This window comes from Ptychodera flava, chromosome 3 (genome assembly GCF_041260155.1).
Source record: "Ptychodera flava strain L36383 chromosome 3, AS_Pfla_20210202, whole genome shotgun sequence".
NCBI lineage: Eukaryota > Metazoa > Hemichordata > Enteropneusta > Ptychoderidae > Ptychodera > Ptychodera flava.
In genome coordinates, this window is record NC_091930.1 from 30,783,071 (window position 1) to 30,804,086 (window position 21,016).

General features: G+C 37.7%; 2 protein-coding genes and 1 long non-coding RNA gene across 3 annotated transcripts in view; 2 read left to right on the forward strand and 1 right to left on the reverse strand.

Annotated features, from left to right (window-relative positions):
* The window catches only part of LOC139129831 (tripartite motif-containing protein 2-like), a 14,530-nt gene extending 2,604 nt beyond the window's left edge, over positions 1-11,926 (forward strand). Inside the window, exon 2 of the mRNA XM_070695513.1 lies at positions 10,955-11,926. Coding sequence (XP_070551614.1) covers positions 10,955-11,751 — 797 coding nt within the window. The 3' untranslated portion in view covers positions 11,752-11,926. The remainder of the gene's footprint in view (positions 1-10,954) is intronic.
* LOC139129829 (uncharacterized) overlaps positions 1-21,016 on the forward strand; it is a 157,221-nt gene that overhangs the window by 17,759 nt on the left and 118,446 nt on the right. The gene's annotated exons all lie outside the window — the stretch shown is intronic.
* On the reverse strand, positions 2,270-19,030 carry LOC139129836 (uncharacterized). The gene is made up of 3 exons (XR_011551694.1): positions 18,878-19,030; positions 8,903-8,993; positions 2,270-2,470 (listed from the first exon to the last, which is right to left on the reverse strand). It is a non-coding gene; the product is annotated as an uncharacterized lncRNA (long non-coding RNA).

The following is a 21,016-nucleotide window of genomic DNA, read 5'->3' on the forward strand; positions in this document are numbered from 1 at the left end:
GTGTCCATACACTCAAAGCAAGTTATTAAAGACTCTCACTGAATACACAAAAAGAGAAAAAAATAACAACAGTAACAAAGTCATGACTTTAAACATGAAAACACTAAACAAACATAAATTCTGAAATAAATCTAACAAGATCACTACAAGTACAATGTATGTAGCATCACTTGATTTAGCAAGCCAAAATGAATATTCAAAATTTATTAGGTTTAGTGAAATTGGTTTCATCAACAGATAATCTGTAAGACAGCTGTTCTTCAAAGATTCTTATAATTTTCATGACTCAAAATCACCTAATCCATAGGAAGATAAAAGCCACATGTAAAGCATAACACAACATGAGAGAAGAATCTTTATAAAGATACCTCTTTCAACTTTAAAATAATGTTTGAAACCATGTGACAAAAGATAACAGGATTTAATGAAGTGCATATTATGCAAATTTTAACTAATCAGAATTGTTCCAACTCCACCTTTACGCGAAATTTTGAAATTGATATGCAATATTTCATGAATTATCTAAACTCCATCCTCAAGACCCTTAACTCAGACCCTAACCGTAACCAAACATTATGCATTAAATAAATATGTGTTCCAGTATATCTTCATAACAATCAGTGATTTTACAACATTAACACAGCATGGCTTGATGTGGTCTGGTTACATTTAATCAGCTACATGCTGTCAGTTACAGAACACACCACGGCCACTGATACACACACGCCGGAGAAATATATAAACAAATGAACAAATTTGCAATGTCAATGCCATCTGTTTCTTCTTTATTCCTGATGAATTATAATGTAGCTGGTGTTTGAATACATAGTATACTTTATTATTCATAAAATGTCATTTATTAAATGTTGGCAATTACTCATTAGACAGTCACATCATTGTAATGGAATCACAACCCTAACAACTGAGCATGACAGTTCATTATTAGATTCATACTAGTTCATTTTTAGCGTGTGTTTCTCTGCTGTGTTGTTGTAAAATCGCTGATACAATGCCTTGGACAATTAAGGTCTGCAGCTGGAAAGATTTTGATTAGAAATGTAAAGTGTGAGAGTGTACATAAGCCCTGATACGCTTTGAGAAAATTAGTATTTTCTGATAATATCAGGCTAGTGATATTTATTCATGTATGCAGAGGATTTACAGAAATAAACTTTGACCTAGTAAGAATTGAACTGAAAGTAGAAAAAACTCAACTTGAAAATAGCGAAACTAGGAAAACAAAAATGTACTGTAATGACAGTCCAACTGAAATATGTTTAATTTGAAATTACACAGTCATTACACAGGATCAGAGTCCTGTACCAGGCCCATCATTTCTACATCCTAAATGTTTAATACATGCATTCAGTTTCTTCAATCTCTATGATTCTTCAAAGTTGTGCCCACCACCATCACTTTCTAATCAGTATCAAATTGTGGCAACTGTCATCCATTCTGTAGTAAAGTTATCAATACTGCCCTCACAGTCCATTAGAATTTCAACTCCATATTGATCATCAAAGGTTAATCAGAATATATATCAGAATCACTATGACTCTCAAATTGTGGCAGCAGTCATTCATTCTGTTGTCCCCATCATCAACACTGCCCTCACAGTTCAAGTAGAATTTCAACTGCACATTCATCATACCAAGTTAATCAGAATATCCATCACAGTGGCCATCAGTTTCTACACTGGCAGCTGTCATTCATTCTGTGGTTACTATCATCAATAGTGCCACCAGAGTTCATAAGAATTTCAACTGCAGATTCATTATAATCAGAATATCCATCACCATGAGGTTTTCAATCTGTGACAGCTGTCATTCATTCTGTGGTCAGCATCATCAACACTGCCCTCACAGTTCAAGTAGAATTTCAACCACAGATTCATCATTAAATATTAATCAGAATATCCATCACCATCAGTTTCAAACTGTGACAGCTGTCATTCCTTCTGTAGACAGCATCATCCACACTGCCCTCACAGTTCAAGTAGAATTTTAACCTACAGATTTATCATTTCAAGTTAATCAGAATATCCATCACCAGTTTCATAATGTGACAGCTGTCATTCCTTCTGTAGACAGCATCATCAATACTGCCCTCACAGTTCAAGTAGAATTTTTAACCCTACAGGTTTATCATTTCAAGTTTATCAGACTATCCATCACCATCGGTTTCAAACTGTGACAGCTGTCATTCATTCTGTGGTCAGCATCATCAATACTGCCCTCACAGTTCAAGTAGAATTTGAACCCTACAGATTCATCATTACAATTTAATCAGAATATCCATCACCATCAGTTTCAAACTGTGACAGCTGTCATTCCTTCTGTAGTCAGCATCATCAATACTGCCCTCACAGTTCAAGTAGAATTTCAACTGCATATTCATCATTACAAGTATGACTGTGAAAGATTATCTCACTGGAGTCATCTTCACTGTTCTCCAATCAGTCCTTATCACTCTGAAAGATATTAATAAAATGTGGTTTAATTAAATTGTTCATGATGTATTACATAGTACATATATAGTTTTACAGTACATAGTTTTATGAAAGTAGAATTTTAATCTCTCAGCAGTACAACTAGTGTCAATATTTCTAACTGTAGCATGTATGTGACATAAATACCTTCATTATTTACTTCTCTGCATTATACATGATATTAACATGACTGTAATGGCATGCATACAATACACATACTGATAACAGTAGTAAAGTCTCCATCAGTTGCAGAGTGCTGCAATCTCTGTAATTATTCACGGTATACCATTGATTAGACTCAAATACCAACACAAGGAACAGAAGATAGACAAGCTTCCACACTGACAATTGCTAAATAAAGCCCTAGCTGTAACTCTTGAAAATTTTTGAACAAAATATCTTTCTATTCTCTCCTGGTTTTCTCTGAATTCTACCATCTGAATGGAAATGGGCTTTTAATGCATTAGGATACCACTTCTTTGTGAAACATTTCACAAGTAAATTCACATTTTATGTTCATTTTGATTTCCCGCCATTTTCACAAATTGGTATTATGACAAAGGAAACTGAACATGCAATGTCACAGCTGAAAACATTCGAGCCTAAGCGTTACACTGGTCTACTCTTTGCAGTTTATGTGAAGATTTCAGTGCAGATATACACAGGATCACGATATTTGCTTATTCCGCATCAGGCTGCAATGAATGTTTGGGCATACATCTAATCACAGTGTAATCTTTATCTTGTTTAAAATTGCATAAGAGGGTAGTTAATAATAAGTGTATACACAAACCTAAGTACATTCTGACAAACTAATTTAAGCTTGAAAGTAAAGTCATAAAAATAATGCTGAAATATACAGCTAGTGGGGCTTTAATGTTGCAGTAGTGCTTCACTGTCATAATCTTTGGTCGATGTAATATAAATTTGCATTACACATACAAGTTTTCAGTTTTCATTATTTTTTAAAAGAAAGACGAGAAAATCACTTTTATTTTCATTGTACTTTGACAATATCACAATGAAAACTTCAAAATTTAAAAGCATGTCAGGCAAGCATTTTTAAAAATATAAGATCAAAAATTGACGAACTTGATTATACCAACATACTCCCTTTTGATCAACATACCAAATATGAGAACTATCAAATGCATTTTAATAAATGGTGAAGATTTTTTGGCTTGGGGGTCGAACATTTGATTTCTTGGGGTGGGGCTGGAGGATTTTAGGATAATTTTTTTACGGGCCACATTATAGGGAAAAAAATGTGCCTCCCCAGCGGACATGGAAAAAAATTGCTTAAAGGCTGTCCGGAAAAATGTTTCCATGTACCCTGAGACAGAAGACTGTGTCTGTGTCTTCAGTAGTCTCTGGAGCTGCCACCGTTGGCGATTTATTATGGCCAAGCTTTCATAGATTGGTTGATAAATCATCTGCTGTATAGGATATATGGCATGGATGACCAGAAACCCGTGTAAGCACGGATATGTACTGGTATTCTGTTAAAATGCATTCCTGCTAACTTTCTTAAACAAAAATTATGTTTATTCGTACTTCAGGAAAAGGTAAAAAGGTTAGACTTTGTTAGTTTAAAAACTTCCATATAAAGGGGAAGTCCTAAATGCCTGGATCTTGCATTAGTTGTTGTTGACATTGGCTGTTTATGTGATTTAAGTCCAGTGATTTTCCATTGAAATTTGTGCACAGTTAGTCAATTTGCTCAGAGATGAAGCTGATAAAAAAGCTGCACCTTCAACAGTTTACTATAAACATTTTATAAGACAGCAAATCTCTTGGAGTGCGTTGTATCTGAAAACCAAAGATGAAAGTTCATTGCCATCAGAAAGTAATTTTCTGCAGTTTTTTGTGTGCAATAATACTTGTTTTATTGTAATTTAAATGGGGCGGGTTCGAGGCTGTGCTGGATATCGTGGGAACGAGGCTACCCTTGAGTATTCATTGTTAGCTTTGACCCTCGAGCGTTCGCACGTACATAGTACTTTGTCCACAAGCTATTGTTCCCGCCAACCAACCATTCATAACTTACAACAATGGGAGACACCGAACAAACTTTCCAAGCATGGTGCGAGGCAGCAGGCCTTACGGAAGACACATTCAGGATACTAACGGCACAGGCCATCCCATCGAAGGACGTACTCAAACGCCTCAGCGACGAAGACATCATCGCTCTTGAATTGCCTATCGGTCAACGTGGTATGCTCGCCACGCACGGACCAACTTATGCGAAAACCAAGCTCCTCTGGATCCCCAGCAACAGGCAATTCCAGACCAACCTGCAGGTGCGGCGGCGACAGCAGAGGTGACTACGAAGTCCCTGGCCAAAAATAGCGACTTGAACGCCCTTCTCGAAGAGCTAGGCGACAGCGCGCTCAAGGACATCATATCAGACCAGCACATCAAGCGTACCAACGACCAGAGTTCTGTGAAAGGTGAGCGTAAACCGTTACTCATTCCGGACTTTATTACCACCAAAAACGGTTCGCTCGATGCAACTGACGAGGCCGAACTCGCGGCCGACGGGGACATGAAACTAATAATGCGAACATCCAAGCAGAGACCAAAACCGGGCCAAGTTTCCCTCCCTCAGTGGATATCGGCCAACGCCCGCATCTTAAAGACATTAATTAACCGCGGTATGTCTCCGAAGGACACATTAGCCTACCTCGACCATACAATCAACATCGGCGATTACGCGCAATCCTTCACATCCGCATCAGTTCTGCGATATGACCACGAGTATCGAAAAAAGCAAGCGGCGGACTCACTCGCATGGGGCTCTGTCGACCTGCACCTCTCATTATATCATCTCGATAAAAGAGACACTACTCAGACAAAAGGAAACGTTTCCAAGAAACCAACAAAAGGCCGGCATTACGACTCCAATGGCAAGGAGATCTGTTTCGACTTCCAAAATCAAACCGGCTGCCAACGATCATCCTGTCGCTACACGCATGTGTGCATCGAGGAGGGTTGTCACAAAGACCACCCACAGTATCGCCACAAAGCATTCCGGAACACCAACTCCATCAGCAAGCATAGCATAAGGTGGCTAGCCCTCTGACTGACTGCCTGACAACATGGGACAATGAACTACAGAACGATATTGACCGCGACTTCCTTCTGCACGGCATTACCTATGGCTTCAATATCATCGACCCTGGCACACCCCTCCATAAAGTCGAAAGGTCCAACTATGCCTCCTGCACCGATCCGGCTTATCGCGACGCGGTCGAGCGCCAGATCGCCCACGAAATAGCCGCCGGTAACTATAGAATTACCGCTAATCAACCGCGAATAGTTAGCAGCCTAGGCGCCATACCTAAGAAAGACTCAAATAAAGTTCGACTCATCCACGACTGCAGCCAGCCCGTCGATAAAAGCGTGAACTCATACGCGTCGACCACTCCCTTCAAATACGAAACGATAGATAACGCCGTCTCAGCGTGCAAACCGGGCGCCTTTCTAGCCAAAGTTGACTTAAAATCCGCTTACCGCCATGTACCCATAAGCGCAGAATCTCAGCGTTACCGCTTTGCAGGGAATCAATCATGGACCTACATGGTTGACACGAGACTGCCCTTCGGGGCAGCAAAAAGCCCTGAAATTTTCACTCGCATTACCAGGAGTATCACTAGAATGATGCGCAGAAAAGGGTACCAAGTTGTGATAGTGTACCTCGACGATTTCCTAATAATTGCGGACTCCAAACTGGAATGCGAGCAAACATTCCAAGCGTTACTACAACTGTTACAACAACTCGGCTTCACTATTAACTGGGAGAAAGTGATCGCACCCACCCAATGCCTCACGTTCCTCGGCATTGAAATAAATACGCACAACCGGACATTGTCCTTAGACAGCAGCAAACTGCAGGACCTCAGCAATCTCCTTACATGCTGGCTGCCCAAACGGCGGGCAACCAAACGCGAGCTTCAACAACTTAGTCGGCAAACTCAACTGGGCAGCACGAGTTATCCGCGGCGGTCGCACATTTCTGCGACGTCTCATCGATTTGACCAACTCTGTTTCACGTCAATCACACCACATACGCCTAAACAAGCAAGCGCGAGCCGACATCAGCTGGTGGGCAAATCTGAGCAAAACGTTCAATGGTACGGCATTCTTCATCGAGGAAACACCGTTGCCCAACAGATCTTCACCACCGACGCGTGCTCTACGGCAGGAGCGGGCATTTACGCGAACGACTGGTTTTATACGCGATGGTCCACGGACCACCCCACAATTGCAGACGCACATATCAACTTGCAAGAACTCTACACAATACTACTCGCTTGCAAGCGGTGGCATCACTTCTGGGACCAGCGCCACATCGTAGTATATACGGACAATACTACCACGATGTATATGATCAACTCCGGCACGTCCCGCAATACTACAGCCATGACCTGGCTGCGCGAACTTTTCTGGCTTTCGGCCCTTTCGAATTTCTATATTACAGCAAGATACGTCAACACGAGAGATAATCTTGCGGACTCACTATCGCGCTTACACGAAGTTAAACATTACTTCAAGGCCGTGGACATTCTCCACACTCGTGCACTGCACCCATTACGCAACTGGCATTATCATATGACCAATGATTCCTACTCTCTGTTACTACAGGGCCTCTACACCAACGCCAACTCCTGGAACTGGACGGCGACCTCTCAAAATACAAACAAGCAGCGTATGCAGAGTCAACGAAACGCACATACAACTCCCAACGCATGGCCTACTTCCGGTTCTGCCTCTACTTCGGTCTCCGCCCAGTGCCGTGCACTCAGCTTACAGTCTGCCGGTACGCAGTTTTTCTCGCGAGAACACTCAAACCTTCGAGCATCCCAGGCTACCTAAATATCATTCGACTCCTCCACGCCGAGGCGGGCTACCCCAACCCCTGGAAAACAACTGGCTACTAACTGTTCTTCGACGAGGTATCAACCGGACCCACAGGAAACCACCCGCGCAAAAGCTGCCCATCACACCGTGCATACTTCAGGCAATCTACGCCAAGCTCGACCTTTCCATATCATTCAACGCTACATTTTGGTGCGCCTGCCTCCTCGCATTCTTCACATTTGCCAGGAAATCGACGTTGCTCCTCCAAACACAAACGTTGCCGGATTCCAACAAATACCTACGTAGAGACGACATTACCATACTCGGAACGTCAGCGATCCTCACGATCAGACACACCAAAACAATCCAGTGCGGTCAGCGCTTACTCGAACTACCTCTCCCTCTCATCGAGAACTCTCCTCTTTGTCCAATTCGAGCACTCGTTAACATGATACGGCTATCCCCTACACACCAAGCCAGAGACCATCTGTTCAACTATATGCCGTCGAAAACCACTGCAACCACCCCCCTGGTTCTAACGCATGCGAAATTCACTAGAACACTCAAACTCATTCTTACTGACTGCGGCTTTAAGCCGGCCGACTACTCCGGTCACTCATTCCGCCGTGGCGGAGCCACGTTTGCCCTTAATTTGGGAATTCCCCCCTTATTAATCAAGCTACAAGGCGATTGGAAATCCAATGCGTTCGAACGCTACACAGTTCTGTCCCATGAAACAAAGTGCAAAGTCACAAAATCCATGGCCCTCGCATTATGTACTCAGGAGGAGGGCTAGCGCCCACCACCAGTGTTGGGGTAATCTTGGCGGACTTTGGCTTGCAGCCTGTCAACTTGTATTAAAGTAGTTGACCTTGATCCCCCAACACTGTGTGTCTGTCTCTTATTATTGTTATATTTACTTTATTATTGTTGTTGTTTAGTGCAAGACTAGCCAACAGTTAAGTGTGCAATAATACTTGTTTTATTGTAATTTAAATGGGGCGGATTCGAGGCTGTGCTGGATATCGTGGGAACGAGGCTACCCTGGAGTATTCATTGTTAGCTTTGACCCTCGAGCGTTCCCCCACCCTCCCACCAATCTTAAACTAGCGTACGAATTTTTCTTCCTCCACTACACTACCTTCTTATACTTCTACCTTGCTCTGTATTGTCCGACCCGAGTGGCGGACTTTGGCTTGCAGCCTGTCAACTTGTATTAAAGTAGTTGACCTTGATCCCCCAACACTGTGTGTCTGTCTCTTATTATTGTTATTATTACTTTGTTATGTTGTTGTTTAGTGCTAGAGTAGCCAACAGTTAATTTTTTTGATATTCAGATTCTGGAAAGCTGAGCTATCCTAAAATTATCACAATTGTTGTTACAAAAGCCAGTAGCTTGAATTTTGTTTTGCGAAACTAATTTAGAATAAAATACTCAAAAATTTAATTGACAACTGATGCAGGTTGTCCCCAAAATTTGCAAAATGTCCCCGAAAGTAAATGGTAGTGGGACACAGTGTCCCCTGGTTTAAAATTCCTGGCTGCAACACTTACCTTGTATGGTACCTTGGGGAATGCTAGTTGAGTACATACATATGCAGTGATACAGGCTTGGTTGACAAGTTGAATATTGTGTTTCAGCATGCTGTTGGGAGATATCAAGAAACTTCAGTTGATACATTGAATAAAAATATTCCAAAATAATCATCATTTGCAGTTTTTGTCCCCTATTACAAGGTCTACTTTGGTTTTCTCATAAAATTTCAATGCATTCAAATATTTTGGATTTTTTCAAAATACAAGTCATGAAATACTGCCAAAAATCCAAGAATGTGATTAATTGTTATCACCATTAGCAATTGGCTGACATAACAATGTTATTCAATTTTTCAATGCATTTCTTACAAAACTCTAGAATCTGAAAAAGTAAAAGTAAGTATTTTAGGGTACCAAAATATTTTCACACATCCCCTATATCCTAGAGAAATTTTTCAAATCCCCCTCTCTACTACCCTAAAAATTTGAGATCCCCAAAATTCTTCCATCCCCTCACGATTATTTGTGAATGTACCATAGCCTTATGGTAATTAGTAACTACCACAGATATGAAATAGACAAGGAAACAATCGCAACGAACATAAAAATACGTGAATTTGCAGAATATTACAAACAATTTTCAAAATATTGCCTAATTACTGTATATTCATCCATTATGCAAATTAATAATTATCAGAGAGATATTATTCACATGATGATGAAATGTGATGGCACAGCTAAAGCTTCAGTAACAATTCAACAAATTCCAGCCTGTCACGCTGAAAATTCTAGAGTTACAGCCTAATTACCTAAAATCATTAATTATGCAAATTGATAATATTTATGAGAAAAAATTAACAAGACAAAATGCCTTGACACTGCCAAGATATCTGCAGCATTTCCAGAAAATTGTACCATATAATAGCAAAGCATTGTTGAGATACAGCCTAATTACCTAAATTCATTAATTATGCAAAAAAACTAATTACCACAGAGATAAAATACACTGCACAAAAGGCAATGACTCTGCTATGACTTCAGAAACAATTCCACAAAACTGTACCATACTACACCAAACCAATACTGAGTTACAGCCTAATTACTTAATTTCATTAATTATGCAAATTAATAATTACCAAAGATATCACATTCCCTGGACCAAATGCAATGACACTGCCATGACTTCAGAAACAATTCAATGAAATTGTGGCACATTATAACAATCCATTACAGAGATACAGCCTAATTACCTAAATTCATTAATTATGCAAATTAATAATTAACACAGAGATAAAATTCACTGGACAAAACACAATGACACTGCCATGGCATCAGTGACAATTCCACAAACTTGTAGCATATTACACCAATCCATTACAGAGATACAGCCTAATTACATAAATTCATTAATTATGCAAATTACTAATTACCACAGAGATAAAATTCACTGGACAAAACACAATGACACTGCCATGACTTCAGAAACAATTCCATAACATTGAACTTGAAGCACATTACCACAATCCATTACAGAGATACAGCCTAATTACCTAAATTCATTAATTATGCAAATTGCTAATTACCACAGCGATAAAATTCACTGGACAAAAGACAATGACATTGCCATCACTTCAGTGACAATTCCACAAAGTTGTGGCAAAAGACACCAATCCTTTATTGAGATACAGCCTAATTACCTAAATTCATTAACTATGCAAATTCATTAGTTATGCAAATTGTTTGATCAGAGCAATTTTAATTATTGCCAAAATTTTCTTATGATAAGAATGTCAAAACTATAACTGTCATTACTTCATTGAACAACTTACTACTAACATTTACAAACAGCTAAAAAATACAATAACAAGCCTGAAAGATTTGTTTGTGGGTGAAATATAATTAATTATGTAAATGAGTACAATTTTCACCATTTTAATTTTTCAATTGCTAGGAATTTTTCAAGAAATTGTCACCTTAATGTCAAAAAACCATGTTTCAATGGCAGTACTATTGTTTTATCAGCTGATGACCTTTGACCTACATTTGCAAATTGTTTCCTTACACCTATAGGTACACCACTGTCCAACACTGTCAGGGTTTTATTGTCAAGAGATGGCAAGAAATCATCAGGAGAAGTCTTTAACCCATGGGGATTGACAATAAACCAGAATAGACATGTAGTTGTCTGTGACTACCGATATGGAGACAGTGACGATGGCAGTGTGAAGACAGTAACAGCAGACACTGCACAGATTCTAACATCTGTCACAGTTCATGGCTTACCTCACAATTTCAAACCATACGACACAAAAATGGCAGACAATGGTGACTATTACACAGCGGATAACGGCAACCAATGCATTGTAGTGAGTGATGCAAAGAGTGAAGTGAAACAAATAATAGCAATGGGTAAACTGAAATACCCCACTGGTGTATTTGTTGATAAAGACAGAAATGTTTTCATAGCAGACTACGGTGCAGACTGTGTAATCAAATGTAATGGAGATGGGGACATTATTTCAAGTCAACAACTCAGTAAGCCCTGGTCTCTGACCATGAATAGCAAATATCAACTCATAGTGTCATGTCAGGGTGATGTAAATTGTATCTATGTTTTGGACAGTAATCTTGAAATATTGAATCAATTTGGAAGTGATCACTTAGTGTATCCATGGGGAGTTACAGTTGACAATGCAGACAATATTTATGTGGCAGATGCATGGAAGATAGTGAAATTTGATAGACAGGGTGAATACCAGGAAACTGTAACTGTAGATGGAAACCCTTACTACATTGCAGTGTTTACAGACGGTAGAATAGTTTATTCAGATTACAGTGATTCCACTGTCAAGGTCATTTACAAGTAAGAAATCTGAGAAGACAGTCAATGCAAATATTGCAGCGAATACAGCTGTACAACTGAACAACATGCAAACACATCACCACCATAACTGACACAATTTTCCTGATTTTCTCATCAAAACTCAATATTTGTCAGCCAAGTGTGGGTTAGAATTTCTCCTTATGATGTCAGGAAATGACTCCAAGTGGAATTGAAACCCTTTGATGAAATTTTGTATTTTTTCAGAGTGAATTTGTTGTAAAATGTGAAGAAATTGTAGTCTGCTTTGTTTTGATGCCATGAACAATGTCAATAATTTCATTTTCTCAGAAACTATTCATAATTTCCTAGTCATGTTGGGGTTAGAATTTTCTCATCTTGATGTAAGGAATCCAATAATGTAAAAATTAAAGTCATTGGTTGAAATTTTGTATTATTTTCAGAGTCAACTTTTTGTAAATGTGAAGAAATTGTGATCAGGTTTGATTTGATGCAATTGTTTTGACACAGAGAATACAAATAATTTCATTTTTCTGAGAAATGTTCATAATTTCCTGGCCATGTTGGGGTTAGAATTTTACGTCTTGATGTGAGGAATTCGAAAATCATAAAATTGAAGACATCAGTTGATATTTTGTAATTTTTTTAGAGTGATTTCTGAAAACTGCAGAGAAATTGTGTTGCATGTTTGTTTTGATGCAATTGTTTTGGCACAGAGAATACAAATAATTTCATTTTTCTGAAAATGTTCATAATTTCCTGGCCATGTTGGGGTTAGAATTTTACGTCTTGATGTAAAGAATTCGAAAATCATAAAATTGAAGACATCAGTTGATATTTTGTAATTTTTTCAGATTGATTTCTGAAAACTGCAGAGAAATTGTGACCATGTTTGATTTGATGCAATTGTTTTGACTTCAAGAAGACAAATGATTTCATTTTTCTGAGACATGTTCACGTTTTCCTAGCCATGTTGGGGTTAGAATTTTACGTCTTAATGTCAGGAATTTGAAAATCGTAATATTAAAGTCATCGGTTGAAATTTCCGTGTATTTTTTATAAAGAGATATGTTGATATTTCTGCAGAATGTCCTGTGTTGACATGATTTCCATTTAACATTCAATCAAATTTCATCATGATTTCTAGATTTCTGAGTTAATGTCCAGATTTTCCTGGTCATGTTAGGCTTAGAATTTCACGTCTTGATGTATTTAAGTTGGTAGAGTGGAAATCAAAGTGATCGGTTGAAATTTTCATATTTTTTACAGATACATTTGTTAATGGACCCTTTCACGGTTATCGACGCCATATTGGACAGGGGGCAAATGGCGGTCAACATCGGGGGCGCTATTTGTTATGACTGAAGTGTTCGATCGTTCTGTAATGGCGGCATGGGTGAAAAAATGGATGTCGTCTCCTTTCACGGACTTTCCGGGCACAAATAAAAAAAAATCGGATACCACAACAACTTTAGGGTAACAATACAAGTGTTACATTATCTTTTATTCGAAAACTTGGGCAAAATCGCGGGCGCAGACACTGAGTTGCGGAGAGTGATTTGTGACATGCCCCATGTCCATATATTTGCCAAGGCTGCACTTTGAACCTGTGATCGTACTGTATATTCCAAGGCATTGTCATGAACCGTACATTTCATTTATATTTTAGCCATTCCTTCGTTAATATTATTCAGCTGAACATTTTTTTATGACTACTGTAGTAGATCTAGGCGCTAGTTTCAGGCTAGAAGTTCATAGACATGGCACGGAGGTACGGAAGGTAACGGGTGTATAGCTGAACTCATACAGTTCAGTTCAGTTCAGTTCAGTTAGGGATTGAATATCCGTAGATAATAATATCCCATACATGTATATGCAAATTTATATGCACTTGCAGTGAATAACTTTGATATGTTACCTAGTTGAAGTTAATCAAAAGAAAAATATATCCCATTCCTGTTTGTTGTTTTTTCATTCGACAGGTCAGTTGTTACAGGTAGTCATAGAGCATACTAGTTGTAGAAATTGAGTATAGAGTATCCAGTAGGGTGTATTTCAAATAACAACTAGAACACTTAAAGACAGGGTTGAACTTGAAGCTGTAGTGTAGGGTGAAGGTAAGCTGAAATGAAGTGTATTTTTTAACTTTGTTGATGTCTGTTTGTACCGGTATTGTAGTTGTTCAAAGTTACTTTGCATTAATAAAATACATGAATAGATGGATGAGCATATGTTTACCTATTTATCTGCAAACTACCACTGAAGAAAGTTATCTGTAAGCTGTTTGTAATTATGATTGCTTAAAGAGCAAATGTTTAGGACAATTTGATATAGAGAATATAGATAAATGTCATGGTTAATGATATACATAATGAAACATGGAACATAATAAAACAGGAACTTAGTAAACAATCCTTGCTTACGAAATTTTTTAATGAGCTACCAATAATGATAATAATACATATTGCGATTCCTCAAACTTCACTTTACACATCTTAATTTGTCTACTTGAAGTAGCTGAAAGAAATCCAATTTACCTATTTCCATGTTTATTTTTTATTTCAACAGAATAGGTAGAATATAGAATACCGGTAGATGTAGATAGTTAAAGACTATGGCCTGTGAGAAAGATATCGGTAGAATGCACATATGAAAACCTCTCCCAGACGTCATTTGGTGAACTGAATGTCTGTTTGTAGAGGTATTGGTTCAACAGGCTCAAAGCCAGAATTAGTAGCCAAGGCCTTTGTTGCCATTGAATAGTCTAATCCAGTAAAATTGTTGGAACTGAAACAAAAATTACAGAGAATGTATATGTGTCGCACAAGATGACCTGCTGGGTGTTCACAAGCATTCAATTTTATTATGGCTGTTCTATATAAGATGGAGCATGCAACTCTGATGACTTTCAATGACCCATCCTGTACAGACATACCCTGTGTATGGAATGACAAAACTTAAGAGATCTAAGGCCTGAAAAAGTCAGTACTATGGGATTAAGCAAAGTACATAAATCAAAAGTGGAGATCGAAACATTAACTCAGACAGTAAAATAACATTTGATCTTAGACGCAAATATGAAAGGAGTTACCGATGAGAAAGTGCCATCATTCTCATCAAAGAGGAAAATTGTTTAATCTAATTTGGTAGTTTAGAAAGCTTTTCCCAAGTTCAATAAAGTAACAATAATTTGTCACCATCACTTCAAGAACAAGCTCAAATATATGCCAATAATCATAGTGGGGATGAAACATCTAAAATCAGGGGATTTCTAGGAACAATGCAATCAACTATGACTAGGGATACCATGAATGACATTGCAAAAGCTACTGTTGAGCAAGAAAAATATGTAAAGTGGTATGAAAGGCTGGAAGGTTGACCCCTTTAGTTTTCCATTATGTATTTACTGGGGCCAGTGGTTAGAGCAGTGCCTCCAGTGGCTGCACGATCACAGGATGATGAGTTCGAGCCTCGGAATGACTTTGGTGTTTTGTGTCCTTGAGCAAGGCATTTTATTGCTCATTGCTTCTCCCCACTCAGGAGTGATGGGTACCTGATAGGGTAGGACATTGGTTGTAATGTGTGCATATAGCTCTGCTGCGCTTATTGGCTGCACATATGAGCTGCTGTTTGCTCCCAGTGGTATCAAATTAGGTCCAGTGACCAGGGTCATAATAATTATAAAGCACCTTGAGCATGTGAACTTGCGGAGATGTGCGCTAGATATTAAAACCCATTATTATTATTATTACCAAATTGGAAACCTTTCTGAACATCCTGGCAAGTAAAAATATGATCACAGTGAAACATTGAAAGTCTGTTTTCAGCTAAAATACATTCCAGTGAAAATAAAATAGGCCACAGTAACCTGATTCTATCATGGCTCTCTGTCAGTGTTCAGTGTACTATGGCTTGTGTTGAATGTAAGTGCCCCTATTCAATAAGTTATAAGCGTGCTGATGAGGGATGGAATGACAGACTTTCAAGAGAAAAATTATCAAATTCAGTTTAAAAAACCCACATGTATAATACTCAAATACGAGGGCAAATGGCTATCACACGGTGTGTTCCAAATGTTACTTTGTAGTCTAGAATCCAATGTACAGTGCATGTGCATGATGTGTATGTTATGGTACCACTGGTGCTGTGCTAGACTAAGTAGTATCACAGATGATGATGACTGGGTTTGCCTGAATTGCACTCAGATTTAAAAACTCTATCATACAGCAAAAGAAAGCCAGCTAGTGTGCATAATGTGTTATTGTGACGCCAGTAATTGTTGCAAATTATTGTATATTCACTTCTGGTGGACGATCTAGTAATCAAATCAACCTAAAGGTGTCATGTGATTTCATTATTTCGGCAGTGACTGAGTAATTACATTTAGAAGTGGCCCAGTTGATTTTCAACTGGGGTGGTCAAGTTACATAACTTTTAAAGGCAATCATAAAAATGAACAACTCTATAGAGAAATAAATTCCACTACTGTGCATTGTAGATTGTTGACATACACTGTAGAGGTACATGTACATTTTGTATATATTTTCATTGTTGATAAATTAACCACCATTACTAATTGAATCCAGGCTCAGACTCAAGGTTGAATATTTTTATGTGATACAACTGACAACTCAGATTTTGAGCATAAAATGTGTGCGTAAGTCAGACAGAGTTGTTGGTATTTTACAGTGTGAATGTATGTCTAGTTTCATCTGTACATGTTTCTACATCTAGAGGTAGCTATTTTTTTACTAGAATATAGATACACAAGTTGAATATATCTCATAAACATCCATGACAGTGACTTCTTATAAGGAATTACAAGATAAGATGTAGTTAAGTTGAAAATAAAATTGAGAGTTCCTACACTCCTGATGCATATTTATATAATTACATACCGGGTATTACTGTAACGGCAATGTGTACTATAAGATTCTCTGTTGTGTTTTCTCTTGTGATGGAGATGCCAAGACTTATAGGGTGCTCTGTAATGCACACAGTCTTACACTCGAACATACATGAGCATGTAAACAAGAGGAACAAAGTGCTGTAGCCAACCATGTGTAGTTATTGAAAAATGGAAAGTTGAGTTGACAATGTCTACATGTAGTGAAATATACAAGAGTGAAATGCACATGGTCTGTGAAAATGCCTTCATTCTTACTAATAGTCTTAGGCCAATTTCTCCATTTAGTATCCTATATGCATAGGTTGTCGAGTTTACTTTCCCTACCAACAACACATAATGGAATATAATTTGTTAAGAGAAACGGGCTAGTATGTCAACATTTGTGAGAAAGCTTCATGTGTTAGCATTCTTTCAATGATAAAGATCAAATCTTTATTTAAAACAAACAGAATTACCCTCAAAACACTGCTAATTGTCAATATGGAAAATAGAAAGCTCTGATATCTTTGTGTATTTCTACATCAACATCCCAAGGTTTTGTATAATACCGGAGTGGCAGTGCTCATCCTGATTCCCTGACATATACATGTAGTGAACAAAGTTAATTAACCAAAGAAAACCACTATACACTATCTGATATGGCTAAATTGGCAAATAAAGCTGGACTAGTATAGTGAGTACAAGTATGAATAGTATGAAGACAGAAAGTGAGTGAAGTGAGTAAAACCGAAAGTTCCAGGCCCCAGAAAAGCTGTTTTATCATCAAATTTACAGTGCTGGTATGTAGCTGTGAAAGGTGGATAAAATATCTGGCGAAAAATGACTAAACGGTGAGTGTATACCAAAATCCTAAGGGTACAAAAAATAACTAACATACTGCTGAGAAATAGAGATAGGATCCAACACTTAAGAAAATTGTTAGGCAGCACAGATACTTCTTAGATGAGGACAGAGTTTGGTTTATTGCAGTACATTTCTACGGAATAGAAAACTACATACACTGTGATTACATCAAGCTTGTTTAGAGCACAATTATCTGTAATGTGCTGTCAAATCTTGTGGAGTAGTGTCAGTAAGGTCCTTAGCAGTCAAGTCTTACCAAGGAGAGAAATGAGCTGTGTTCAAAGTAAATCATGTCAGATCAATATGAAAACTGTTACTGAATCCTTGCCTCCCCTTTCGTGATTTAAAAGGTATGAGGTCAGTAATGTAGCTTGAATTTAGACAGGTTTCAGTGACCGACATATTTCCAAAATCCAGTGATTTGCAATCTCCAACACTGCAAAGCCCAAAATATCAGTTCCTGGTTTTGTCTTCCGAGTGTTAGTCATTATAATTCCATGAGCCTTTTGCCAATGCTCAATTTTTAAATTGAGTATTATCACTCCAAATTACAAAGAGGTTCTTATTCATAGAGTGAGGCAATTATAAGAATACCGTTGAACTTGAATTTTATAATCCCTGTACCTTTCAACAAATCACAATTCAAATTTGAACAGAATGAACTTTCAAATAAAAAATAGTTGAGCAAAACACTAGCGTGAATATAACATTTGGCATTGAATTTGAAATGGTAGTCCTTGAAAATCCTACTTGAGATCATTTGTCAGCTGGCGAACTATTCTACGAAAGAGAGCTTGGGCTGTCCCTCAGTTATGAACAATTATGTAGTAATCAAACTTGTGACATTTGCGTCTTTTTTCTAAACAACACTGTTATTTATACGATTTCCTAAACCTATGCTGACTCGAGTCAAGTGTGCCTCCATATGTACGGTACATGTACCGTCGTAGCTACAGAAGCTGAGTACATCACGGAGAAACACGTGTTTTTCACCTACCTGTAACCTGAGTTACCGTACAGCACGATAGGCACAAAGTCAATCAAAACTACCGGAAGAGTACGAAAGTAACAATTAAAACACGCGATTCTAAGTTCAAATTAAATAAAAGAGCATATTTATCGAGAAAGTCGTGAAAACACGAGAAATACTTCCGTGTTTTCGTTTTCAACAATAACAAAAAAGCGCGCCGCCAGCGCCGACATTCGATAATTTTGACGGCCATTTGCCCCCTGTCCAATATGGCGTCGATAACCGTGAAAGGGTCCATTCTGTACAACAATTGCAATGACAGTTGTATTCACTGTTAACATTCATCAAAGCATCGCTGTGAAATCTTCTCATATTTGTTTCGATTTCAAGAAAGAAACTCATCAGATCTCTCCGGAACAATGTACGTACCTTGTGATGATAATTCTGTTCAGGATAATTCCTTCCGATTTCTTGTAACATCGTCAGATTTATAAAATTCCAGGAGTAATCCACACATGACTTCAGAGCTGGCAACCTGTCAGCTGTTTTGAGTGTGAGCGAACGCTTTACTCATTACACTGCTTCCACCGTAGAAAGTAGTACTAGAGAAAACCTCGCCGCTCAAATATGGAAATGTAAGAAACCCTTGATGTAATGATTGAGAAACTTATAATAGATTTCTGACCTTTGTAATTATTTCCACATTCGAAAAGTGTCTGTTTTTTATGAGATGTACAACCAGCCAGCTCACATTACTGTAAAACTGTTACGCTGATACATTGACCATAGATAGGTGGCGCTATTGCAATTTCTGCCGTCAGGCTGGTAAAGGTGGCTGTTGGCTTCAGCGCAGTATACGTAGTATATAAGCATTTGTAAGAGACTGTATCTCAGAGAGTTTGACATTTTTTTATCGCGATGTAAAATGTACTGTGACAAGAGTATATTAAGACATTTTATTGGATTGAAGACTTTTTCTGGTTTTATTTCAACTTACGGTAAGTTTTCCCTGTACGCTTGCCCATTATTGTGTAGCACAGCAAGCTATTTCGTTGTTTAGAACACAGTGTAATATGTGCATGCAAGATTATCACTTGCTGATTCATTTAAGAAGTAACATCTATTTTATCACGTGTATACGCGATACAGCATAGCTGCACGTTTATACATTAACTTTGCTATAATGTTAAATCTAGAAATATTGAAGACTTTGATGGTTTTGGTTTACTCTTTTCTTTCTCACCAGTTAATCGTATACGTCATGCCATTTTCACACTCTTTATGGTCATTCTATTATAGATATAGATTTTTTTAGACCATTATGTTTGTTGGATTAGTTTAATCACCTGTACAACGTATTCAGAATTATCCCAATGTAACGACTCTTTCGAAGAAATGTTTTATTTCCAAATGTTTGACTTATATATATATATATATATATATATATATATATATATATATATATATATATATATATATATATATATATATATATATATATATTAATTTCTAGGCTGTAAGCTTATATATTCCTAATCCAGCCTTCATCGCCGAAGTTACAATCGTAAATGATTTGATCAGGCGTTTCTGAATATTGTATTTTATTCTCTGTTGTACTGTATTTTAATCATGGTAATACGTATATGTTTTCACCGAAATATTTTTTTGAGGTTATTATCTCACAAGTCAGACGCAATTTTCTATTTCGCATTATCACTCGAGGCTTCAGAATTCAGTTAGGAATTTAAACACATCGAAAACGTAGCCGTCAGTCAGCTTTTTATGATCGTCAGATATTTCAGAGCTGTATCTTCTTGAAAACGATGTACTATTGTAACTTTCTGGATTTAAACTTATTTTGGTGCTTCTTAAAGAAAACCAAGTCGTGTATCAGATTTTCAGATCGGCCATCAATACACACAGAAACATTTTACTTCGTGTCAGTTATGATAGTTATCCGATTTTTCTTTCCTGTTAGGAGATTGATGACGTTTTTTTTCACACCATTGTATACTTTAGCAAACATACCCGGTATTTTAATTTCTTGAGTGAACTTGCCCATTGTGTCTCGCATTTCTAACCCTTCCAGAAATCTTGTTCCTCGTGACATGTTTCACGTGACAGTAGAATGAATATTACTGCTCACCGTGCACAGACCTGACAAGTTTCTGTTTGATGTGTTTCATTATCAATGGAAGTACGGTTTGAAAACGCTATTTTATACACATTTTTATACACATTTGTACTTTCAAGTCCCATAGTAGCTGATGAAGATTTGCTTGTCGAATTCAAAGTTGAAGTAATAAAAGATTGAAACAAAATCACTTTATTGGCAATGTGCTTGTTGCTTGGTGTTCGTCATGATACATATATATCAATGTATCTTGTTCTTCTATAAATGTATATGTTGCCATGGTAACATATTCTTCAATCACCAAATAAAGGTATTCATCAGTCAGAAGGATTCATGATTTTATGACGAGGAGAGATATGTGAGAGTCGCATAAGTTGCTTCAATGACTCGTGTCAGGAAGAGAACTTATTAACCTTAAAAAACCGTGGTTGGAG